Source organism: Hemibagrus wyckioides, linkage group LG09 (assembly GCF_019097595.1).
Source record: "Hemibagrus wyckioides isolate EC202008001 linkage group LG09, SWU_Hwy_1.0, whole genome shotgun sequence".
In the NCBI taxonomy this organism is placed as follows: Eukaryota; Metazoa; Chordata; class Actinopteri; order Siluriformes; family Bagridae; genus Hemibagrus; species Hemibagrus wyckioides.
Genome location: NC_080718.1, coordinates 20,613,121 through 20,640,293, shown reverse-complemented (window position 1 = coordinate 20,640,293; position 27,173 = coordinate 20,613,121). Strand labels below are relative to the sequence as shown.

General features: G+C 39.2%; 2 protein-coding genes across 4 annotated transcripts; one reads left to right on the top strand and one right to left on the bottom strand.

The window, feature by feature from the left end:
• Nucleotides 1-20,359, bottom strand: arel1 (apoptosis resistant E3 ubiquitin protein ligase 1). 3 transcript variants are annotated; one of them, XM_058398803.1, is made up of 22 exons: nt 20,266-20,359; nt 18,893-19,185; nt 18,183-18,351; nt 15,583-15,803; nt 15,022-15,093; nt 14,551-14,777; nt 14,098-14,335; nt 13,530-13,699; nt 12,929-13,109; nt 7,290-7,534; nt 7,124-7,201; nt 6,891-7,032; nt 6,679-6,800; nt 6,517-6,592; nt 6,313-6,422; nt 5,533-5,712; nt 5,136-5,261; nt 4,430-4,559; nt 4,294-4,352; nt 3,842-3,931; nt 2,640-2,815; nt 1-2,221 (listed from the first exon to the last, which is right to left on the bottom strand). In XM_058398803.1, exons 2-22 carry the CDS (start codon nt 19,038-19,040, stop codon nt 2,119-2,121), a joined length of 3,063 nt encoding a protein of 1,020 aa, XP_058254786.1. In that variant the 5' UTR covers nt 19,041-19,185; nt 20,266-20,359; the 3' UTR covers nt 1-2,118. The 3 variants fall into 3 exon arrangements, with proteins under 3 accessions (XP_058254786.1, XP_058254787.1, XP_058254788.1); XM_058398804.1 differs by lacking the exon at nt 15,022-15,093; XM_058398805.1 differs by lacking the exons at nt 18,183-18,351; nt 18,893-19,185; nt 20,266-20,359 and adding an exon at nt 17,207-17,399.
• On the top strand, nt 20,300-26,861 carry fcf1 (FCF1 rRNA-processing protein). Its single transcript, XM_058398809.1, has 8 exons — nt 20,300-20,449; nt 24,180-24,244; nt 24,357-24,428; nt 24,552-24,700; nt 24,784-24,856; nt 26,001-26,088; nt 26,184-26,278; nt 26,643-26,861. Exons 1-8 carry the CDS (start codon nt 20,447-20,449, stop codon nt 26,689-26,691), a joined length of 594 nt encoding a protein of 197 aa, XP_058254792.1. The 5' UTR covers nt 20,300-20,446; the 3' UTR covers nt 26,692-26,861.
• The last annotated feature ends 312 nt before the right edge of the window (nt 26,862-27,173 follow it).

Sequence of the window (27,173 nt, the reverse complement as noted above, 5' to 3'; positions counted from 1 at the left end):
TTTTTCGTCAATTTATTTTGTCACATAAATAAGAAACAATTCAATCAGCCATCAGAACAGTGCTGAAAACCCAAGACATTCGTGAGAGTAGCCTGTCCTCTCCACACACAAGAAAAACCCCAAATAAATCAACCCCAAGCCATTGGCATCTTTATTACAATATATACACATTATAATGCATTATTTCACACCTTCAAATCAGTAAGAAAACTCAAATGCCCTGCACATGAAGGTAAGTGAAACCAGCAAGGTCATGCTCGTGTCTCGTTTTGCCCACTGCCGATGGACTGGCAGTCACAAAATGACACCGCCGGCCCGAACGACAGAAACGCCGGCTGCTTTTCAGCCACTGTGCTTCCACGAGATGGTGACTGAGGTCATCACGATGAGCCTCGGCCAAGATGCACAGCCAGACGCATATGCAGTGATTTCATTCACAGTCTAGCCACACCCTGGAGTTTCTGCGGCGATGCTGTTTATCCAAGGTCAAAGGGCACGATATCTAAAACGAGACCATATGAAAAGCTTCATTGTGGCATTAAAGGGAGGAGGGTGACTAAAAGTTCGGACTGCTCTGCCGCTTAACATCAGGATCCGTGGTTAAAATATATCCCGTATGACACAATTCTCTATGAATTATTCAAGCGGACATTAGCGCCAAAGTTAACAGCAGCTGTGTTTTGACTTGAAGCATAGTTACATAGGATGATAGAATGGACAGTCCATGTTAAGACACATTCTGACAGCAGTGTGTAGGCTTTGTAAATGAGCACCCACATTAACATGAAACTCAAGATGCAATGGATAAAGCACTCATAAGAAGTTCCACTCATGTGAGACACTGCACCCAAGTATTGACATCCAGAACAATCTTCCAGAACAATCTATTAGAGGCCATTTTCCTGGACAGTGCAACAGTTCAACAAACATTCATCTCTTCAAGACAAGCTTTGATACAAGTTGTTTGAATATTCGGTTAAACGATGAATATTACACATTAAAAATTGTATTTTTCCAGCTTGGGTTACTGGAAACAAGGTTGTGAGGGTTAGTTGCAATATGACAAACACTAAAAGACACTTAAATGCTTTCTGGCTTTTAGCCTCTTTTGTTTCATATAACACTCATTTCATCAACACAAATATAATATTACAGGACATTTTGGTCAGTGAGAATAAGTTAAAAATAAATTAAGGTCATATATATATATATATAACAAAATCAAGCAATAAGAAAAGAAACAAAAACTGAAACATCTTTTTCTGGCCTAATAATAAATTTGTCACAGCACGCGTCTTAAAAATAAACCCAAAACAGAAAAATTCCTTACATTAACTCTTACATACTGCTTTGTAAATTAGGCTCACTAGTAAAATGCATAGATGTTGCCCAGAGATTTGTAATAAACCATTAACCAGTGCTCTTCTTCCTGCTCCTTCATCATCATATTTTGCAGTGCAGATTCTTCAACCCTCACACACACTCACTTACACACAGTGTTACATTAGGCTACATGAAAGAACTAGATAACAAAAAAATGTGCCAAGTGAGACTTGAAGCATCTCGTCTTTAAAATTCTCAACAAATGAAGACATTTACAAGTTCAATATATACAAAAAAACAAAAACACAACCTTCCCTGATCGGTTAAGGCCAAAGTGCAGTGAGTGTGTAGTAGATCCACACATCATATAGGCTTGCTACACTCCATGTGAATGTTCCCAGCTTTGTTAATGCCAAAGGTGATGGTAGCTTCACAAATTTTAATGACTGAACAAAATGAAACAATTATACCTTATAGAATAAAACGCAACACAGTTCTTCCTTCATTCATTTTTTCCTTTTTGCTATTTTTTAACAATACAAAAAAAAACAACATAAGTTTTACATATTTACATTGCTCCAGCATCCAGTGGAATAAGCCAAAGGCAACTCAGGATCATGTGAAGGTCCTGCTTGAGAGAGAAAAATCTGGACATCCGTGTGGGCTTCAGCTAAGAGGTCTGTTATTGGAGAATGAAAGGTACGTTGGCTCGTATACAGCAGCTCACTCGTTGGAGAGAAGACACAGAAAAAAGCGATTCCTTCAGCATATCCAAAAGTCAGAGCCAGTGTGTGGTCAGAGCATGCCGAAGCCCTCGCTGCCCTCACTGATGGCCAGCTTCAGCAGTTTGTGCAGCTCCTCGTAGGAGTCGTAGGTAGGGAGGCACAGCTGGTTAAAACTAGAGAAGTACCAAGAAACAAATTTACAAATAATGGAAAACCAATTCGTTCATATATTATCCTGTGATGCTAAGCACTTCTCTTCTTTTAAAATGACATCACCTGCTGCACTAAGCACACAAACCCAAGATACGGTCTGTTGGTTCCTTAAATGGATTTTAGATACATTTCTAGACTCAAATATGGAAAGAGTGACAACTGAACAATATACAGTGCAGAGCAGCACAGAAACTGTTACGTAACTCGAATGCTAGCATAACTCACATTTCAATACGCTAGAATGAAGACACGAACCAGACTTGAGTAGTGCATGTGTGTATTCAATACCCGAGTCATAGACTTGAACTTAAGTCACCGTTCACAATACATTATTGTAACCTGACTTGGACTGGTTTATGTATGGGCATGTTTACTCACCAAGTGTGTGCAGTTGGCAGCGTGCTGTGTGTTGGTGCTGCTATGATCTGGAAGGATGGACAAAGTGTGTTGAAGCCACCAGGAGGGAGTTGAGAGGAGCCGGTGGTGAACTGGAGGAGACGTGCAAGCTCTTCCTGAGTGAAGGAGGATACCACGGCCCAGAACCACTTCATCACCTGCACACCCAGACAGAGAGACAGACACACACACACACACAAACCTCTTTACTAGTTGTTGTTGTTCTTTCGACTGCTCCCTATTCGGGTTCACCACAACAGATCAGGTTTTTACATCAGATGCCCTTCCTGACACAACCTTCCCATTATATCTGGGCTTGGGACCGGCACTGAGAGTTCAGTGGCTGGTTTAGCTCCTTGCCCGGGAATCGAACCAGGGCAGAGTGTGGGATCCTGCCGCTGGAACTCCAGGAGGCTCATGAACCTCTTTACTAGTAATCATATAAAAAGGGAAAATGAAAATGTGTATGCATTTAAAATAGAATGAAAACAAATGACCCGGGAAGAAAGAAAACGCCTGTTGAAATGTTACAAACTGTAAATACATTTCCAATACTTTCATCAATACATCATTTTTTAACTTTAGCAAATTTGAACAACCACTGTGAGAGTCACTGGACCCTTTCTCACCTATTGTGGAGTTAATGCTTAGGTTTCACACACATTTATATGAACCAATTATAAACGTTATTGATTATGTGGGAAGAACAGACCTCGGGCCAAACCTTCATTTATTCATGATGAATACGGTGACCGAAAATGTAGAGAAGCCAAATACAGGGGTGTGAAGTAATAAAGGGAATCAACTGAGCATGGATCCGATGTTAAATAACAAATACATATTGAAACATTAAACATGAATCCTTTTGTATACTTTGGCTGAGATATCCAGGACACACTGTTCTCTAGATCGAGCCTCTGGCACTCGTTCTACCGTTCTGCATATAAGTTTAGCAGCTAGCATATCAAAAAAAAATGTTCCCACAACCCAAAAGCCACAACAGGTTTGATGTAGTGAATCAAGGCGTTCAAGCCGCACCGGGGGTTTGTTTGGAAGCACTCGGAGACCACCGCTCGCAGGATGTTTTGTTCTGCACTACAATGTGACTACGCACCAGGGTTCACAGAGTCAAATGGGCTGAATGCTGCATATGTGAAAGAACAAATACGTGTTTAGCAGCACACCTTCTCTCTGAAGTGCCATGAGCCGCCAACGATAACAGCATGAGCTTTGAAATCCTGCACGTTAATATCCCCAGTACCACACATCAGCAACTGGGAAAACAAAACACACAAAAACAACTGGCATTTATAAAAGTACAAAACTGAAGGTTTGGACATAAGTTGCAGCATGCTAGTGAAAGATCATCCACACTCATGATATCAAAGTTATTACATTTATTACTGAATTCCTATACTTCAACTGGTCACTGTATTGAATGGTTCTGTTCTGGGTTCTGTTGATGGCAAGTTCAGAAACAGAAAGCTTTAAGAAAACACTATAGTACTCTTAAATGATCAACAAATCTGTATTCAGGTGGTCTGGAATATCAGTATATTTACAATTATACGAATGCTCGGCTGCAAAAAGGGTAAGAACCCAAATGTAGCTTTAATTGAGGTATTCACAGGCTTACCTCCAGCTCATTTTCATCAAATATGGCCAAAAGGTTCTCAGGAACAAGTTCATTCAACCCTAAGAATGACAAAACACCTTCGTTAGATCTGAACACATTCATATACAAACCAAGTTCCAGTCTGAGGAGCTCGTACCTTTGAGGAAGTGCTCTACTTCATCCCTCACCTGACTGGCCAGTCTAAACTGAGCCAGCAGATTCAGGTAATGCATCTTATTCTCGTTAGTGACAGCAATTTGAGCACCGCCTGAGATCAGTTCCACCACCTGGAAAGAAAGAAAAGATAGCACATGTCAGAAAACGCATAGCACTATCGTCACACATCTCTAAAATACACATGGCTACAGTTGTATACACACACAACCTTGCGTTAAAAAGTACTGTAGGAAAACATGTTTTGAGGTCACTCTAAAATCTATTCTAACATACAATGCTCTTTGAATAATTATTTACATATCCCAGCTCTTACCACCAAAGCAGACGGTGATCAGGAACCGTGGGGATTTCAATGCTTTGTTTAAGAGCATCACCTCTAGGCTTTTCTATCATCACAGCTTCAAGGCCAGTAAAACTGCAAAGTATGCGCCTTTTCACTGGACTTGATGACTACAGTACCACTGCAGTGTGTTCTGATCTCCAATGAAACATTCCTGCTGAACACTGGTCTGCTTCGGTGAATTCACAACAGTACTTTACAGCAAACAAACCCAGATTCCCCAGCCATACAACATAGACTTATACATCATACTTCCATTAGGCTGATGATGATAAGTAAAAACATTTGTCAGTTGTTTTCTTAGCTACGATGTTATAGACCAGTCATTTGGTCGAGTGTGTTTCACCTTTTCCAGTTGTCCTGACTTGTTGTACTTTTCCTCAGCGAATACGAGGTCCATTTCGCTCACGTCATTTTTTAAGATAAAGCAGACTTTCGTTTTGTAGAACTCCGGATCGTCGGTCTCAAAGTACTGCCACGGCGAACGATAATTTAAAACAGTCAGATGCATAAAATAAAACAAACATGCTTTACTTCTCTCAGACACAATAAATGAGTTTATGCAGGACTACGCAATTTAATACGAATCACAAACAACGCGCCAGAAACTGTGGCTTTGTGCAAACAAAAAAAAAAAATGAAGCTATAAACAGTTATTCTTTCACTGAGTAGTGATAGAACATCTGACACATTTGATGATCATGTAGTATTTTATTTTTTTAAACTCAAATGTGTTGTACCACCTTGTAGTTGATGCGCAGGCCAATGATCTGGGCCAGGAAAGAGCGAGTGAACCTGGCTCGTACCAGCTGCTTATAGGCTCCTCCTAAAGCTGACTCATATAGACACTTCCCTACCACACGCCCTGCAAACTCGTACATCTTCAATCTCAGGTGAGCAGGACGCTCTGGGTTAGGATGGACCTGCCACACACACACACACTTCTAGTGATCTTTAGTCATAACTCACATGATACATAGATCCAACAACTTGCTGATTATTTGTCGATGGCATAGTGTACACATGATGATTAAAACTTTGTAAGAAAAGAATATTAATCATATACTTGTTTGTTTCTTTTGTTTCATTCCCAGAGGATAAGATTTACAAGCAAGTGTCTGTTAAGTAATGTTGCCTGACATCTGTAACGATTATGTATGATTCATATAAAAACAGATTGCTGGGAGTTTCTTGATTATGTACACATGGATGTCATGTTAGAAACTCCATCGCTACTAAATACTACAAACCTTGCTGTAGATCATGAAGGTAAGATATTTACAGCATAACATTTACACATGAAAAACACTGTCATAATGGATTCATCATTAGATTCTGTTAGCTACCATGTTCTATCCATGATAAAGAGGTTTCTAGCAATTTGAAACATGGGCCTGAGCGACACACTAGAACTTTTACTTTCATTTATATTATGCACACCAATGCACTATTTCACCCCTACCTTATATTCTAAAAGTGAAAGCAAACATGAAAACATTGAGGCTATAAAAGCCAATGCTTACCAGACCCTGGTTATTGTCACTGAAACGTGTGAAGAGCTGGTTATTGGTGTCAAACAAATTCTTACAGATGAGTTCGAACCACTCACGCCTCGGCCCTCCCCAGTCCAGAGCTTTAAAAAAAAAAGTCACACTAAGTCTCTGTCTACACTTACAAACTACTGAAGTATTAAAACGTTTGAGAACATCTCTCTTAAAAGAACAGACCTTCTTCATCCTGAAACACAACCTCAAAGTTCTTACTCCAGTCCGATACGGAGAAGTTTCTGGTGGCCTTCAGAGACTGCAGGGAAAAAAAAAAAAAATTATACATGAATCATGAGGTCATCCTTCAAACCCTGAAGAGCTCCAGCAGGTCAGGCTACTCACAGAGTCGAGAATGGAGTGACGGCTGATCTTCAGGCATGTTTTAATTCGAGGTCTCTTGGAGTGAATGTGCCGGAGCTCTCGCTGGAAAAAGCTCACCTTGTCCTGAAATGTTTCGGAGCCTCCTAACATAGAGAAAGAAAAATAACACGGTCAATCACAATGCTCTTACACACTTAAACAGATTCACCTCAATACTTTTTTCACCAACTCACCAATGTTCTTATGGAGAAAGCGAATAAAGGTGGCTGCCATAATGTTCCTGTCCTTGCAGCTCAGTTCTACAGGAGGCTGAATCCCATCATCCACCACCAGAGTCAGGTACTTATGGATTGGGTCAGGCCCATGGTAGGTGAACTAACAGGAAAGTGTATAACTGATAAGCCTCTTCTTTAAAAATCTTTTTGTTTTAAAGGCATATTTGCTGCTTAAACTACTCGGACATTACCTTCGTTCCAGGGCACACACGAAAGGTGAAAAGGCGCCATGGAATAATTTTCAGGTAAAACTCCTTCACAGAGAGTTGCTGCAATATATCATAATAAAATACATTGAGAATAAAATAAAATAAAATAAAATAGCTAACAGTGCTAAGCTGATTATTAATCACTGACCTTTGGTGATATGTAGCAGTAGACCTTTTTTGGTTTCTTGACCTTCTCCGGTTGGCCTTCCACTGGAGAGTCGTGCTCTTCCTCGTCATCGCCCATGGATGGCCGCCGTGGTGGGGTGAGCAGAGAGGATGCTGGGAACTGCCAGGTAGAGCTGCTATAGTTCCCTGTACCATAGAGGTAGGCCTCAAAATAGATACTAATTCCTGGAGTGGACACGTTCTTCTCCACACAGTTCTTCTCGTTCTCTGAAGTGACGATAAACAAAGATGACGTCGTATGAAAGGATGCAGAGGAAATAAACATGTGTGCACTCTAGTGTTGACTTGATAATAGACATAACAGCATAAATATTCACACACCAATCATCGGCTTGTAAATTTACCACGTAATTAATATATTATATGTATATATAAATATATTATAATATAATAATATTATTATATATATTATATTATAATAATATAGATATATATATAAACAGGTGGTGAAAATTCAAAGAAATATTTATTTTTTGTAAAAAATTGTTTATTATTATTGTTGTTGTTATACCTCGCAAAAGGAAATAAAAAAAGGGAACATTTGGACAAAAAATTATTCTAACCTGGGTTTTGGGGGAGACTGTTAGCAGTGAAGTCTGTTACTAGTATTACTAGTGTTACTACTCCTTCTCATGCAGCTAAACAGTAAATACTGAGGATGTGTGCACTGTTATAGCAAGATTACAATAACATAACTTGTGTAAATACTTTTTTTGTTAAGAGCGAGGTTTTCCTGCTGTACAAAACATATGTTGTGCTATTAAACTAAAGCTTTCTGCTTCCTTTTATGAGATGTGCAAATGTTGTCTCATTGTTCATCTCTTCTGATACAGGGAGACGGAGAGTGCGAACCCTTATTTGACTTGTTTCCTCAGAGCGAGCTCTATTATAGCACCGAGCTCAGCGATTACAAGGATGATGACCACGCAGCTGGTCAGCAGGAGGAGGCACAAGATGGAGGTGATGATGTGGATATGAGGAGCCCATCCCGTGACAGAAGCCCATCACCACCTATGAGGGGCCAATTCCCCATTGCTCTCGAGGAGCCCATCCCCTTCGCGGAGTCGAGCCCATTTGAAGAGACCATCCTCTACAAGAAGCTCATCCCCATATGTGCCTCCTGCTTCCTGGCGTTGTGTACATTTTAACCCGAAAGTCACGATGTTTGGTCACCCTTTTAAAGCTCCTCTCCGGTGCCAGGGGATAAAGACGAAGAGGGATGAAGAGGACAGCCTTGAAGCTCCTCCTAGTACAAGGCGCCGCTTAACATCTCACATTCTTGTTTAGATATTTGGTAGGTATGTGTGGTAAGTATTTGTCCATTCAGCTTCAGTATTAGTCTTTTTTATTTATTCATGTTAAGTATTTTATCCATTTAATCGTGGTGAGAATCAGCTTGATACCTTTTAGTCCGTTTTATATGATTACTTAGTGTCTAGTATTTTTACATGATGTTACAGTGTAGTGTATTGATTTTGTGTTTTTTTTATATAAATCAAATTTCAACTTATAAAATGTAAGGCTATGCATATTAGCGCTATAGTATATTATGTATATATAGTTTGTTATATTAGCACTAGAGTATTTAACGTGTATGTAGTTTATATTATTACTAAATTTATGTATTGTTGTAAATATGTATAAATTTTTTTAGATCAACCCTAAACACCCCCTTCTAACTATAGCTTATACCACAACGATTTATCAACGATAATGATGTTTAATTTAATAAACCTTACTGTTAATTAAGCGTCTCCTTAAAAACATAGAAAAATAACTTTGTTAAAAAGCTGTTTTTATATCCGTTCATTAATAGTGTCAGAATATAGTGTTGTAATAAATGCTAACAAAATATTATTCTACATTACAGCATCAAAATAATACTAAACTAATAGTATTGAAATATATTCAAATAATACCTTCTTTTAATTAAATTTCGAAAGCAATCATTGTGGTATAAAAAATATACTAATATCTGTAATAAATATAAGTATTTATATGTAATAAATACTGTAATACAGTATGATTTAGGATTGCTTTTAATTAATTAACAATGCTTTAATTTTTTTTAAATAAATTCTCTTCATTTTCAATAAAGTCTCTATTATAACTCAACTCAAATGTCTCTTTCTTGTAACACATATGCATTTTTCATTGGTTTCACAAATAATTGCAACGTATCTGTAGATTAGGCCTAATTGTTGTAATGGCTAAACTGATAACAGGTGAATCTTAAGGTGCAGTTTTACTGTCATATGTTTAGTTCATTCTTTGCAGCATGTTAGCCAGATTAGTTTACAAAACTTGGAACTAACTAGGGTTGCAAAATTCCGGGAATTTTCAAGGCTGGAAACTTTCCATGGGAATTTGCAAAATTGCAGGTTAGCCTATAACAGGGAACTAAACTAAAACTAAATATATACATCTAGCAGCACACAATCCCGCTCAGTCAGTTTCCCCCTCATTTTCCAGGCTCTGCCCATCACAAGAATATTGAAGCCACAGTTCAGCATTCGAACCCGAACATTACATCAATTCAAATATGTTTTGATATGACTCGCGTAAATATATTTGATCTATAGTTTTTAAAGTTCAGTTAGCAAATACAAAATGTGTTTATACTAGGGCTGGGGAAGTTAACGCGTTATTATCGCGTTAACTCATTAATGCCGACAATTATTTTATCGCGCGTTAATGCAGTTTTTATAATTTTGTAAATAATTTAAAAAGTCTGCTGGTAACTGGCTCCGAATACATATACAGACAAATGACGGGTGACGGGAGAGGTGGGATGTCGTTTCGTATTGGCTTGACGTGTCTGAAGCAATAAGAGCACTTTGGATGAACGTAAGTGTGCTGCGGCACTCACAGGAATCGGAAAAGAAGTAGAATTGGCGGATAAACAAAGACAGAAAACAGGCAGGCAGGTAAGCAGAGAGAGAGAGAGAGAGAGAGAGAGAGAGAGAGAGAGAGAGAGAGAGAGAGAGAGAGAGAGAGAGAGAGAGAGAGAAAGAGCAAGCGTTAACTCGCGTTAACTCATGACAATCCTGCGATTAATCGCAATTAAATATTTTAATCGTTTGACAGCCCTAGTTTATACAATAGCTAGCTATCCAAGTAAATCAGATATGCTAAATCCAAGCTAGTTAGCATTTCACTGACAATTTAGGAGGCTAGATATCATGTCTTGATGAGGCTCAAGCTGTGATGTTCTTTTTTTCTACCTTTTGCTAGCCACTTTTCTTTTATCATACAAGAGTACAGTACTGCTAAAACTTTTGGACACATTATTATTTAATCATTTTTGAAAGAGTCTCTTATGCTCAAAGTCTCTTATGCTCATTAAGCCTGCATTTATTTGACCAAAAATACATCAAAACAGTAATATCATGAAATGTTATTACAATTTAAAATAATTATCTGTTTTAATATTCTTTAAAATATAATGTATTTCCATGATGCAAAGCAGTATTTTCATCAGCCAATACTCCAGTCTTCAGTGTGGCATGATTTCCCCAAATTTCTAAATAATTTGAAATAAATTCCCATTAATTCCCGTAAAGTTTCCAACTTGGGATATTTCCAAAATTCCTGAGAAATTTACCGGAAATTTTCCGGCCCTTTGCAACCCTAGATGCAGGGTGTTTCTTATATACACAGACTTTTATATCTGTTAATGAAATGAATATATTATATTCGAGGTTTTAAACTTTAGGTTTCACAAAAGGGTGCAATAAAATAAGTCACAAATAATCTGTAGATTTTATGTCACGGTCCCTTCCCTTGCCATGTCTGTTCTTCCATCATCTACAGGCTGATAACACGCATCATGATTTAATGATCTTTACAGTTTTCTGACTGATCTCAGAAGCTAGTGCAGACTGTAATCATCTGACCATCAGGGAAAAATAGAGTAATGTAATGTAAACACCTACGACTCTGACATCAGCTGTTCTGCTACAATTAGGTTGTTTTATTAAATAGAAAAAGGGGGTTTTATTAAAATTTCATCATTGCTTAATCCTATTGCTCTCATGTGCACTTTCGACTACACACATACTTGCACACAACTCATAACACACTCTTTCACACATACACACACTCACTCACACATACACACACACACTCTCTCGCTCTCTGGCACCCACTCACACACACACACACACACACACACACACACACACACTCAACTACCTGCAGAAATACAGACACTAGCATAAGTTCGAATCAAAGCTCGTAAAAACTGTTGGTTTGGTTTGCTATTATTTTACACTGCATCTTACATTTAGCTCAGTTGATTTCACATTACAACAATCGTCCTGTGCAGTAAATCGTTTCCACATGTACGTTTTTTTTGATAGTTCAGGAATCTGACATTGTGTGCTTTGATAGATAGCTCCCTCTTATTAAGTATCGCTTTCCTCTACAGGACACACGAGAGCAATTTTATTCCGAGTTAAAAAATATCTATACCAGTCATTTCAGGTCAGTAATCATTTCTGACATTATTACACACAATTATAGAGCTATTTTATATTGTATGTTGAGATGGCCTTTTTTTTTTCCTGTACCATATTTAAGCCATTTAAAGAAATACTTATGCACTGATCTACTGAAGTAAATGTAGTTTGTTCAGTGAGAAGAGGTGTCCTTTTTATTCTGCTCAATTTCAGAGCGAGTTCAGCACACATGGTGCGCATTATGTTATCTGCGGTCATACAGTTGAAAGTGGAACAACTTTCGCTGTATCTGTTTAAATGTTATTTCAGTCCAAATGAAACTAATTTTCACATTACTGCGGTGCAAACAATCATTCTCAGCGGTAACAACAAAAAAAAAAAAATCACCCACGGTTCATTCGGACAAAGGGGAGACCCAAGGATTTTTGGGGTTCTGTAAAGGTAAAGTGTACAAAATTTGTCAAAATGAGCTGAACTAAAGAAAATATTTGATTGGACCAAAACAGATGAAGTGGAATAAAAATGAAAGCACAGTTATACATGACTGTTACACAACCAGTCAAAACTTTGGACACAACTTCTAATTCAATGTTTTTTGTTTAGGGATTTATTTTCTACATTCTAGAACAATACTGGAGATTTATACTATGAAATAACGCACATGGACTTAAGTAATCCATATGTAATGACAACAAAAAACAAGTCAGTTGTTATTTTAAGACACGAATAGAATCTGCTCTGGAATAGTTCTTACAAAAACAGTATTGTCAAGTGCGTTTGCAAAACCCATCAAGCACCATGATGAAACTGGTTCACATGAAGACCATCCCAGGAAAGCAAGAACAAAACTTACCTCTGCTGCAGAGGAGAAGTTCATTTAGAGTTACCAGCCTCAGAAATCACCAATTAACAGCACCTCAGATTAGAGCCGTTATGAAGGCTTTACAGAGCATCAGTAGCAGACATATCTCAATATCAACTGTTCAAACGAGGTTATTGTGTATTTCGGCCGCCTTCAGCATTGTTTTACAATGTAGAAAGAAATAATCATCAGGAAAGACCATGGAATTAGAAAGTGTGTCCAAACTTTTGACTGGTAGTGTACGTGCCAGAAGTATAGGAAAGATACAAGGAGACTCACCACTGAGCACAATGATGTCAAACTCTCCATTACTGAGAGGCTGGTCCCTGTAAGTAATGCGTGCTCTGAAGCAGCCCTTTTTGTTCAGAGTGAGCCGCAGCAGGACCTGACACTGCTGTTTATTACAACAGACAGTCGTGCTGTAGTAATCTTCAGAACTGTCCTCCTCTATAGTCCCCAACTAACAAAAAAAAAAAAAAGTGAATAGAATCTATAACGCTCTATAGAGTCTATAATGCTCCAGTCTACTAGGAGAAAGGGGAGAGTGGGTGCAGGGTCAGGCCGGTTTCACAGTTTCTGATCAAATCAACACTTCATGATGAGTGTAACAGTGTGTGTTATCATGCCTTTTCTGTTGACATTTTTGTGAAATCATGTTTTAACCATACCTAAGGTTCAAACTGTTCCACTATTGGGACCTTGTGCAAGTGCAAGGCCCTTAACCTTCTCTACTCCAGGGGTGCTGTATCATGACTGACCCTGCACTCTGACCCCAATTTCCTAACAAGCTGAATTAATTTAATCCATTGTGCTGTAATGTATATGTGTCAAATAAAGCCTTCTTCTAGATGGTATTATTTCGTCGTGTAAGAGCTCTTACCGAGTGTATATGCACACTGTAGTTGACCTCATCCACGAGAGAGACGGAGTTACTGGTAGGGTTGCCGTACTCGTCTCGAGGCTCGATCTGCAGAGTGTGCTGTTGACCATATGTCAGCACCAAAGTTGAAAAGTGGTATGCAATCTTTGTTTTGGATGGCACCACCGTCCCTGTAACAAACACACATGAAAGGACATTTAACTCGAGTCAGTGATGGACAGAAAGAAACAAGCACAAAACTGCACAAACATACTAAACATTTCAAGCACATCAATCAGAATGACAGACAACAACAATGTTTTCAAATCATACGGACATGTTCCAAATAAAGCTGAATTTACAATTGGCTTTAGCACACTAGTACACCATGTCCATAAACACAGCTGACTAACAAAAAGTCTTGGAAAACCCTGCAGAAATCATACAAACACTAGACTAAAATGAGAAAAATGAACGTTGGCACTATAAGGTTTTTATCTGAGGGGGAAAACTTTATCAAGGCAAAACTAAATAACAGAGATGATAAGAACAGCATGCCATGATCACATCAACCCTGAGCTCATGTTACCTGCTTGAAACATTTTATAATAGGGGCTGTATGCCACATTCAGCCCCCCTAGTTTCACTGCCACCTCATAGCGGCCTGCCTTGCGCACAGTGAAGGTCACTTTCACCACGTTGGACTCGGGCTCCTGAAGGATCTCCTGGGTGACAGGAATGTCCAGAGCAAGCTCTATGTGAGTGATGTTCACTCTCAAACCTACGGGCCTGTGAGCTGGAAACGGCTGACCATTCTTATAGAAGAGCTAGGAGGAAAGACCCAAGGTTAGCATACTGTAAATGACTTGCACCATCTAAAGAACCGCTATTGTAATCATCAAGAGCATCTTATGCTTATCCCAGCACTCTAAATACAAATACAAAGAATATGAACATCCTTTTAACACATCCTAAAAACATATTTAACTCACATTGGATGTTCACTTTTAACTTTATGACAATGTAGCAGTGCTGAGGATACCTGCACACGGAAGCTCATGGTCTGGCCCACTTCCTGTGGCTCCTTCCAGTCCCAGGAGACTTTGCAGGAGCGTGGATCAAGGTAGTTCCCCCGCACATAGTCGTAAATGCTGCGGTCGCCACGACGCCCAGGGTCCTCATTCTGCAGGAAGCTGACCACACGTGCTGCGAGCTCACATAGGAACTTGATGGTAAAGACAAATGCGATGATGGAAACGGTTATTCCACCTAAAGAAAAAGTAGAGAAAGAGAAAACATACAAGGTTAGGACATTAGGTCAAGGTAAGTAAAACAGGAACTACTTTGAGATCTCAAGAGATGTCAAGAATGCAGCCAAGAATTGTTTGTTTCAGGAAACAATGAAATGCAGAAGCAGATCACTGCAGAATCACAGGCTTATAAAGTATATGTTATAAAATATTTACATTGTTCTAGACACTTTTTATTGGTGTTCCTTCAAGTAGAAACTCACCAATCACGTAAAACATGAGGTCCCTTATCAGAAAGCACAGTGCAACAGTACAGCCGAATATCAGCGCCCCAGCTGAAACAGGAAAACATGCAGAGGATGTAATAGTGCATGGAATGAAACACTGACACGATGAACAGGAAGAGTATGAACCAAAAGTAAACCCGAAAGTAGACCCCGATACTGGCCTCATTCGCCCCTAAAATCGTCGAGTTTATTTAATAGGCTCTCCTTGATTTCAAAAAGAAAACAGAGATTTCTGCTGAGAAGCAGACGTACATTACAACATCTATCAATTGAAATACGACATCTATCAATTTAAATAAATACATTACAACATCTCGTAAATTATACAGCCTCTCCCTTGAAAGAAGTGGATGGGTGTGAGCAGCTAAGAGTGACAGCACCAAGCTAAAGAGAACAAAGGCACACACATTCAGGCTAACAGGGTGTGAAGCCTTTACATAACATACATAACTTTCTAACATAAGTAGTAGAACCACTTAAGGCTTACAAAGCCATGCAAGTCACTCTAATGCCTCTGATGGACTACTTCAAACTCACCAATGGACCACTTCTCATTCAGGCGCCTCTCAGCAAGGCTGTGCACCAGCTGAACCTCGTAGTCCTGGTCCCTGCTACCCCGGGATGCTTGGAGGACCTTTATGCCTGTGGACAGCTTGATATAGTCCTCGTAGTAATAGCCCCAGGCTGCCAGAGAGAGCTGAAGCTGGCTGTCAAACTGGGCTAGGTCATCCAGGTTAGTGCATCCCAGGGTCTTCAGACTAGAAAGAAAAGAATTGGGGGCAATGCTTAGTTCATATGGCACAATAATGTATCACATTGAAGGAGTGCACAATGAAAATCCCAGCAGTTTTAAAATACTTAAAAGATTAGTACATCTGCTATCAAAAACATGCCATGGTCAAAATCACTAAGCTCACTTTTTTTCCACCATCATGAATGTTGTCAAACTCTTCTGCGAGATATTTGCATTGTGCTTCTGTCACATGATTGGCTGACTGGACAAACGTAATAACCAAGTGTAAGGTGTTTCTAATAATGTGGTCAGTATCACATCTCATGTATACTTAATGGCACTTAGTTACATAGAATCAAATGTTAACATAATTTCAGTGCATGAATGAAAGCAGAATGAAGCCATTATAATTCAACATCTACATCTAAACAATATCCTAATTGTACTGGTTCAATTTTTTATGTAAATCGGGGTTTCTCCAACCTCAGAACCCTCTGCCCCGGATAATCCCAGTCCTCTTGAGCTACATGACCCTGAAGATGTACAGTGAAGATGTGTTCACAGTAATGGAGCTGAGAATCTTCATGCAAATGTCATGGATATGATTGCAAATTGTGGCGTCATATACATACGATATGTAAGTAACGTATTTTGAATGGTCTTGTTTCCACTGATTCATCTACTCAAATGATTTTACTCAAATATTAGCCGTCGTGTACAAGTTACAAACATGCTCGACAAACGTGGAAACGTCATGTGTAGTAAATTACACAGCCAACGGGTTTTCAGTGCAGTCCATGGTGAGAGACAGAGATTGCTGTAGAATAATTTAGTCAGAGTGAGTCTACAGGGAGGACTTTCAAGAACCAGATACAAAGGGGATGAGAAGCATTGGAGTAAGAAATTATATCTGGGGTAAAATGAGCAGTTAGACCCAAATATTTCTGTTTTGTCAAACTTAAATGTAAGATTATAATCACATCATACAGTGCCTAAACCTTAAAGTCTATATTCAATTTATTTTTTGACCACTTCAGGATCATCATATAATGACCACAGCTCTGTATGCTAATGAAGTACAAATACCATGACAAAAAAAAAAACCTTTTACTGTTTCAGTTATGAAGAAAGCTGGTCATCTACAGTAACTGATACCAGGGCAAAACAGAGCAATAACATGGAACCAAACCATTATGTAGTGGAAGAGTTAAATGGTGTTTTCACCTGCACATAGACAGCATGCTCAGTGCAGCATAACCATTTGGGTGAAACAGTTTACGTACTCATTGATTGGCTTACATCTATGTAACGTTTTACTTCATCTTTCACCCTAGAATACTAACATGATATAAATCTAAATCCCCCCACAAATTACAGCCAACAGAACCTTAAGCAACATCACCGCCAACTGCTACATAGTTCACTCACAGTGTCACTTCCAGACGTCAGAGTAGCTTGTCTTTAGTATTTCCTAGTCTTGATTTAGGAGCAATGGTGATGAAAATTAAAGCCGTAAACATTAAAATAAACAAAAAAACCCTCAGTGCCGAGGCTCAGCTATGTGTGATCGTGGTGGTTAAATAGCTCAAGTCACACCATAGACAACATATTTACAACAGAACTTTGCCCTTAGCAAACAGGAAAGACTGGAGCAGGCGGTGACAACCAGAACAGCAGCCTGCACAATACATGCTACAAGATAGACACATGCAGATAACACTGCAATGTACTCTACACCAAATGATATGTCAGCCATGGTAGAGTCGGCCATGCTCTTTACATACAATACTTCTTATTTGTTAATGGTATAAACACACACACACACTCACTATAGAAATGTAACAGACCATGTGCTCCAATATACACTTGTGATCTGAATTACAGCTGCCACTGCTGTCAACAAAAATCCTTTAACACCAAGCAGACTCAGGTCTGGAACAATTTAAATATTTGTGAGACAAACTTGTTTGATTTGTCATTTACTCAACACCTAAACACAACATTAGGCATGACATAATAAACAGAGTAAGAAATGCTTAAACATTATAAATACTACTATGTATCTCACTGCTAAAGCATCCACAAAGGGGAAACTATTTCGCAAACAAAGACTGATTTGTGTAATCGGTGTGTGTGAGAATGTTGCGGCACTCGCTGCAGCACTGCAGAGAGAGAGAGAGAGAACGAGTGGAACAACGCTTATAGAGCCACTACTGCAATGACCTCCTGTTCACTGCAGCTGGCAGAGCTCAATGTCATTCAGCTGGAGAGGGCTGTGTGGGCACTACTGCCCCCTCGCGGACGTAAATGCAAACTACAATAACATTCAGCACCAAAATTACACTTCCATGCAACTTTCCTGACTAGAGCAGATTTTCTCAGAATATCTGTGTGTTGTTCTTACGTGTGGTAGTAGTGCTCGAGGCTTTGAGAACACAGCCACTCTTGAAAGGCAAAGTCTCTGAGCAGACGGACGTTGGCTTCAGCGATGTCCCTCCAGCGCCGCTGTTCCTTCACCACGTCCTCCAAAAGAGTCAGGACACTCAGACTCAACTCTTCCAGAGACTGCACATCTGTAGCATCAAATATCCACACATGCAGAGTAAGTCACTTGCAGGCTAAGAGAAAGGAAAGTCATAACTGTTCAAGAAATGAGGTAATGAAGTTTTTGTTTTCTTCATTTTTTTGCCTATTCACTATGATAACAAAACCTCACCAGCAGTTTTAAAATAAAAATATTTTCATTTTTAATCTCTAATGATCTGACATAGTGGCACACTGCAATCAGGGCAAGTGCCATGAACATTTAATTTAAGGTTTGATGTAAACAAACAGCCTCAAATTTCCTTAATTTTCAGAAATAAAGGTAACAAGCTGTTTTTTTCCCCCTTGACACTGGACTGGTACAACCAAGACTATACATTATGGATATTTTTTGGGTATCTTTCATGTATGAGGGTAACTCAATCTTTAAGGTACAACAGTAGTCCTTAAGATCCATATACATACATTTATACTAAAAGAAGCAAAGGATGCATCTTTAATATCACTGTACCATGCTATTAGGAACTGATACATACTATCAAATGGCATCAATAACTAAACACTCCTCACCTTCAAATAAATGCTTGTATTCTGACAGACTATGGCCTTGCAGCCATTCTTCAATCTGACTTTCCTTGCTCTTCTTCCAGCGCAATTCCCAAAAGAAAATCCATGAGACTGAACAGAAGATTAATGTCAGCAAGAAGCGCCGGTCCATCAGACCATCTTCAGCGTTGATCAGACCTCTGTGTTCTCAGAGAATAATGGTAGAATTCATGTAGATGGAGTCTCTCTCGTTAATATCTGTATTCTTGTTTTCTTATCAGCGTTCTTCCCATGTTGTCTTCAGTACTTGAGTACCTCTGTAGGAGAAACACAATACCCCAAATGCAGCATTCTGTTAATGTATATATATATATATATATATATATATATATATATATATATATATATATATATGGGTTTTTTTAAATCCTATTAGAAAAAGCAAATCCAAGCTTACTGCATATAGCGAGGAAAGCAAAGTGTCTCGTAAAGTAATGTAAATATTTAAAAAGCACGCGCGGTGGGTGGAGGGTGTAATCCAGATGTATTCATTATGCATGAGCTACCCCAATGAGCAGAATACTTAGTTATAATGATCTGCCATTACACCAGTGCACAGTTACTACACATCTTAAATACAGCCAGACGCCGGACCTGGAGCTCATATTATGCAGCATTTGACATTTTCTTAACAAATTGATTCATCTTGTGCCCTTGAGCTTGGACATATGGCAAACCTTGTGTGCTAAAGGCATGCTGCTGAACTCTTTTACCTTCTGGACATATCAGAGCTCTGGGTATCAGCTGACACTCAATACTCCATATGAGATGCTGGTCTCAGCTTTTATGCAAAACATTAGAGCCACAAGGGCAGAGAGCTTAAAGGCAGGTGTTCACGTTCATGAAATTCAGTAAATCTAATGTGTTATTTCAAATCAAGACCCGTATTATACATCAGTATCGGAGTCAGAAATGTAAGAGATGCTGGTTTCCAGCATGAAGCTGGTTTCCCATGCAATGCGTGAGAGCTGTGAGAGTCAGTGGCCAGGTGTATCAGGTAATCTGGCTGGCTAAACAAAACCATCGTGGCACTTTACCTGCTCGTCCATCAATGCCTACAACTGCATTATCTACAGCGTTAAACCCCTGATAAACGCGTTAACCTGAAAATAAATGAACAATGGCTGTAAAGTAATTCATTTCTGACGCTAATGGATGAGGCGTGAAAGCGTGAAAGACAGAAATGCCAATACCCAAGACAACTTAGCCAGGCAGCTAACCCGACCCTCATCAGAAATAAAGGCTGAATATGAAAATGCACCAAGAAATCAAATTTAACGGAGCGTCTGGAGCTGTGAAACAAGCCGAATCGCTAGCGCTGTCTCTTTAATTTATACCTGAGAGCCCGACAGTACAGCTTTACTTGTGTCGCTGATATCCGTTAGCACTCCGTTGACAAGCGGAAGAAGTGCAATGCCGTCGGATGTCGCGCTTTGATGACGTCGAACATCGACTCGTTTCGTCGACGCACACGAGGGTTTTCCGTCTGCTGTGTTTTAATATCTACAGCAACTAGAAATGGTGAGACTTTACTTTATGTTGTTCAGTACTTCGGATATAAACGTAAATAAACATTTGTTCTGCATTATGATACGGGTTAACATTTTTTTAGACGCTGTTCAGTTTCCAGATTTCCACCCGAGAGCTCAACTAAATGTTGCTAACTAGCTGTTTGCTACATAGCTGAAGAAATGAATGATTTGTAAACTTGCTTGAAATGCTTGCATTGTCACAGGGCAGTGATTAGTACAGCTCAACAATCACCAATAAAGTACAAGAAATGTACATTAATAAGCAGAAGGGGATGTGCAAGTGTTTCAATTATACAGATACATTTAAAGCAATAGCAGCAGCAGCAGCAGTAGTGATGGAAGTACACGTGTAATGACTATACATTAATACCATAAGAATAAGGAGTGCAGATTTAGAAGAGTAATCTACGCTATAGTGCGAGTTAACAATAAAGTAGGTCCAACTGAATGAACCAGTGATCTGAAGCAGCCTCTGAAAAGTAGCTTTTACATACTTATGTATCGTTTACCTGATGTGTAGATGTTCAAATGTTGTAGAAGAAGTGCCAACTTCCGTGGGTGGGTGTGTATACACTGACCAGGCATAATATTATGACTACCTGCCTAATATTGTGTTGGTCCCCCTTTTGCTGCCAAAACAGCCCTGGCCCGTCATGCACTGTGTATTAGGACACCTTTCTATCAGAACCAGCATTAACTTCTTCAGCAATTTGAGCAACAGTAGCTCGTCTGTTAGATCGGATCACACGGGCCAGCCTTCGCTCCCCACGTGCATCAATGAGCCTTGGCCGCCCATGACCCTGTCGCTGGTACACCACTGTTCCTTCCTTGGACCACTTTTGATAGATACTGACCACTGCAGACCGGGAACACCCCACAAGAGCTGCAGTTTTGGAGATGCTCTGATCCAGTTGTCTAGCCATCACAATTTGGCCCTTGTCAAACTCACTCAAATCCTTATGCTTGTCCATTTTTCCTGCTTCTAACACATCAACTTTGAGGACAAAATGTTCACTTGCTGCCTAATATATCCCACCCACTAACAGGTGCCATGATGAGGAGATAACCAGTGTTATTCACTTCACCTTTCATTGCTCATAATGTTATGCCTGAGCACTGCACATTTTATATACAGTAAACTCAAATACTGCATGATCTTGGGTTATTTTGATGTTGTCATTTCCTTTAAATATACACTCTAAATAACAATAGTTATATTTTGAGTTTAGGAGGAATATTGTCAGCAGTTCACAAAAAAATAACAAAACTGTTCATCCCACCAATACATGCACCTGTAAGAAAAAAAACATAAACTGATTATTTTGCACACAGTGCCTTGCAAAAGTATTCACCCCCCCCCCGGCATTTTTTTATGTTTTGTTGCCTCACAACCTGGAAATAAAATGGATTGTTTGAAGGTTTGCATCATTTCATTTACAGAACATGCCTACAACTTTGAAAATGTGATTTTTTTTTTTTTTATTGTGAAGCAAACAACAAATAGGACAAAATAGCAGAAAACTTCAGTGTGCATAACTATTCACCCCCCTAAAGTCAGTACTTTGTAGAGCCACCTTTTGCGGCAATTACAGCTGCAAGTCGCTTTGGATAAGTCTCTGTGAGCTTGCCACATCTTGCCACTGGGATTTTTGCCCATTTCTTAAGGCAAATTCCAGCTCCTTCATGTTGGATGGTTTCCGCTTGTGAACAGCAATCTTCAAGTGTGACCACAGATTCTCAATTGGATTGAGGTCTGGGCTTTGACTAGGCCATTCCAACACATTTAAATGTTTCCCCTTAAACCACTCGAGTGTTGCTTTAGCAGTATGCTTCAGGTCATTGTCCTGCTGGAAGATGAACCTCCGTCCCAGTCTCAAAACAAGTTTCTCAACAAGGTTTTGCTCAAGAATATCCCTGTATTTAGCACCATCTTTCCCTCGACTCGGATCAGTTTCCGAGTCCCTGCTGCTGAAAAACATCCCCACAGCAGGATGCTGCCACCACCATGTTTCACTGTGGGGATGGTGTTCTTGGGGTGATGGGATGTGTTGGGTTTGCGCCAGACATAGTGTTTTCCTTGGTGGCCGAAAGTTCAATTTTAGTCTCATCTAACCAGAGCACCTTCTTCCATACATTTGGGGAGAAGCCCACATGTCTTTTGGCAAACTCAAAACGGCCACTTTTTTTTCTGGCCTCTCTTCCATAAAGCCCAGCTCTATGGAGTGTACGGCTTATTGTGATTCCATGCCCAGATACACCAGTCTCTGCTGTGGAACTCTGCAGCTCCTTCAGGGTTACTTTTGGTCTCTGTGCTGCCTCTCTGATTAATGCCCTCTTTGACCAGTCTGTGAGTTTTGGTGGGCGGCCCTCTCTTGGCAGGTTTGTTGTGGTACCATGTTCTTTCCATTTGAAGATGATGGATTTGATGGTGCTCTGGGGGATCATCAAACATTTGGATTTTTTTTTTTTAAAACCCAACCCTGACTTGTACTTCTCAACAACTTTGTCCCTGACTTGTTTGGAGAGCTCCTTGGTCTTCATGGTGTGATGCCTCTTGCTTAGTGGTGTTGCAGCCTCTGGGGCCTTTCAGAAAAGGTGTGTCGATACTGACAGATCATGTGACACTTAGATTGCACACAGCTAGACTTCATTTCACTAATTATGTGACTTCTGAAGGTAATTGGTTGCACTAGAACCTTTGAGGGGCTTCATAGCAAATGGGGTGAATACATATGCACATGCCAATTTTCAGATTTTTAATTTTTTTAAATTCTTTTTTATATATATTTTTCTCATTTCACTTAGACTAATTTTTACAGCTCCAGCACATAAAATTCAGATTAAAAAAAAAAAACATTTCAATCATAGGTTATAATGTTACAAAACATGCCAAGGGGGGGGTGAATACTTTTGCAAGGTACTGTGTGTGTGTGTGTGTGTGTATATATATATATATATAGATAGATAGATAGATAGATAGATAGATAGATAGATAGATAGATAGCCGTTCTTTCTTGCACTCTGAGGTAAACTTGGGTAAAGCAGGAGTGGCTATCCAGGCTTGTGAATAAGTCTTTTCATGAAATCAATATTTGCTTGAGTGTATTCAATTGCTGGTACTGACTTCTTAAAGATGTGAATTAACACTGTAGTTAGAAAGAAACTTGTGTGAAGCCACCAGGAAGTATAAAGGAATGAAATATGATGTGTGCTGGGTGGGATAAGGACATTTTTCAGATTTTTTTCAGCTGGACGTATTTGATGTACTCGCATTGATCTAATGCGAGGTTATATTTTTATCTCATTATTTTTGATGCTGCCTTAAAGTTTCCTGTTGGCCTTGGAGTTGGTATTGCTGTACCAGATAGTGCAGGGGGGTGTCAGGTTGCCTTGGATGTTTGTGAAATAGAACTGTATCAGTAGCTCTACATCTTTTCACATATCTGAGAAAGTGGAGTCTCTTTGAGAACACCTCGATGATGATGGTGGTGGTGGTGGTGGTGGTGGTGTTCATTTCCCACTTATGTGAGCTGCTATTAGGTTAAGTCTGTGATTAGTTATTAGTTAGTTGCTAATGGCCTCATTGTGATTTAAGGAATTCCTGAAGTGTATGATTTTGTGATTTAATAATGAACTATAATCAACTCCATACATTTGATAGTTTTAAGATGAAACAGATTTAAGTGGTATCCCTTTAGCTATTTTCTTCTCTTTATTAGGGGAAACAGAAGAAGCAGAAATATGCTGCGATGAAAAGGATGATAAGCTTAAAGGACCAAAGAATGTAAGTAATGAATTGAAAGTGCATTCACATATGTAGCCATGTATGGAATAGTACAATGCCACTAAAGCACCCTGCACATGCCAAATCTAAGAATTCTTTTTCGGTTATCTAGAAAGGAGAAAGATCGACAAAAAACAGTGAAAAAGAAGAAAGAAGATCCGTCAGCCATCGTAGAACGAGAAGTGTAAGAATGGTTGAGGTTTATTTCTCTTTCATGATGCTTAAAATATTCTCCAAAATATCCAGATTTTGTATCCACTGACTCGTGTGTAAATTGTGTTTAGTGACACTGTCTTTATCACCGCAGGCCAAAGTATCCATCATGTATGTTCTTCCAGTACAACACTCAGCTCGGTCCTCCCTATCACATTCTCGTGGACACAAACTTCATTAACTTCTCCATAAAGGCCAAACTGGATGTGGTTCAGTCCATGATGGACTGCCTCTATGCTAAATGTAAGTGATCACTGTCTTTTGTGGCCTGACTAACTGAGTGCACTGAACTGGTATAAGCATTATGTTGGGTTTGCATTCTTCAGGTATTCCCTGCATCACAGACTGCGTCATGGCTGAGCTTGAGAAACTTGGGATGAAATACAGAGTTGCCTTGAGGTAACAACATGCATTCATACATTCTTAAACAAAATATTGCATTCATAGTTAATATAAGTTTATATTTGGCATGCTTTGGCACCATTACTCCATAAATTTATAACGAAATATGTAATGTTATAAAAGTGTTCTCTGTGATTTGAACTGTAAGGAGATCTCTGATGTCAGAGCTTTGTTAAAGTCAGTCTTTTCTCAGAACAGAGGACAGTTTGCTTTCCGGTTTCTCTTAGTAACATGACACCGTGTCTTTATTTGTTTTGTTTTCTTTGAAAGTTGTTTATAGCTGCTACAACTGAAGTTATAATAGGAGCTTATTAACATTATGAGCACAGAGAGGTGAAGTGAATAACACTGATGATCTCCTCATCATGGCACCTGTTAGTCGGTGGGATATATTAGGCAGCAGGTAAACATTTTGTCCTCAAAGTTGATGTGTTAGAAGCAGGAAAAATTTGCAAGAGTAAGGATTTGAGCGAGTTTGATGAAGGGCCAAATTGTGATGGCTAGACCACCAGATCAGAGCATCTCCAAAACTGCAGCTCTTGTGGGGTGTTCCCGGTCTGCAGGGGTCAGTATCTATCAAAAGTGGTCCAAGGAAGGAACAGTGATGAACCAGTGACAGGGTCATCAGCAGCGAAGGCTCATTGATGCACGTGGGGAGCGAAGGCTGGCCCATGTGATCGGATCCAACAGACGAGCTACTGGTGATCAAATTGCTGAAGAAGTTAATGCTGGTTCTGATAGAAAGGTGACAGGTTACACCGTGCATGACGGGCCAGGGCCGTTTTGGCAGCAAAAGGGAGACCAACACAATATTAGGCAGGTGGTCATAATGTTAGCCTGATATTTACTGGCATTTCCGGATAAGGGTAACTCCACTTTGTTTTTTTTAATTCCATACTTATCGTAGTGTGGTATAGAAAATGAATTTTGAAAAATATGAATATAGCTGTTAGAGGACCTGACTTGTTTAGACTGTTGTGGAAAATCACATTTTTAAAAAAATAAGTTTAGCTGCCACAATGCTGTGCTATTAAGAAAGTGATTTGTAGGATTTTGAGATTTTAATAAAACTGAGAGGGTTTGGGCATCTTTTTTTCCCCCGTCATATAGCTTTCACTGTCATTTGCCTTTGTCTTTGAAGAATAGCCAAAGACCCTCGTTTTGAACGCTTGCCATGCTCACATAAGGGAACATATGCTGATGACTGCTTAGTCCAAAGGGTAACTCAGGTAAGACAGCATTTCCATCTGTCATCTTGAGTTACAAAGACATTACCTGAATTGAAGAGTGGCATTTAATATCCTTTCTTCACGTTCCTCGCTAGCATAAGTGTTACATCGTGGCCACAGTGGACAGAGACCTGAAAAGAAGAATCCGGAAGATCCCAGGAGTCCCAATCATGTACATCTCTAATCACAGGTGATCAAGCAAACAATTGCCTGCACTATGTTATCTAATATATTTTGCCCATGGACAGTATTGTCCAGAGGGGAAAAAAACTAAATTAAAATGTATTATTACAGTTGGTCAGTAGAGGGCGCAGAGTTCATTATTGAATTCTGCTCTGAGTAACAGAAATTTTTCTGAACAGTGATAAATACTTTTGGGGGAAATACTACTAGTAAAATATTAAGTTTTAATTGAGAGTGCACTGTTAAAGTGCATAACTACTGAAGCTAATATTCAATAGACACATTTTAATGCTCTGTGTGCTTAAGCTTTCTTAAAGTAATGATTGGAATTTTAAGATTTTAACCGTTTAACAGTTTCTTTTCCTCAACAGGTATAACATTGAGCGAATGCCAGATGATTACGGTGCACCAAGATTATAGTACAGTAACGATAAAAGTGATCGATTTTCTTTTTTTTGGATTCTGTAATAAACCAAGCATTGTATTCTTTTTTTTTTTGTTGTTGCACATTTGGATTTTTCCATTTTTTTTTTCTGTACAACAAAATAGTCAATTATTTGCGTAAATCAAAATAAACTAATGTGAATAAGTGGGTTGTGTGTTTATGAAATTAACACGCAGTGTGTAAACCAGTGTCTGAGCTCATGACCAATTTAACACTCTGACATTTATAACCAACCACAACCTAATGGCCTGTAAAATATTTGTACAATAAAACTCTTATAACAATAAAAATTGTTCTTGCATGAAATGTTGATCTAGACATGAAGAGTAATCAAGTGTGGCATTTAGGTATGAAAAACACAGTTCTTGTTTTATAAATGTATATAAAAAATAGGAATAATATCCCAGCACCCATTGGGCAAAAGGCAGGGGTACACCCTGGACAGGTCAACAGTCCA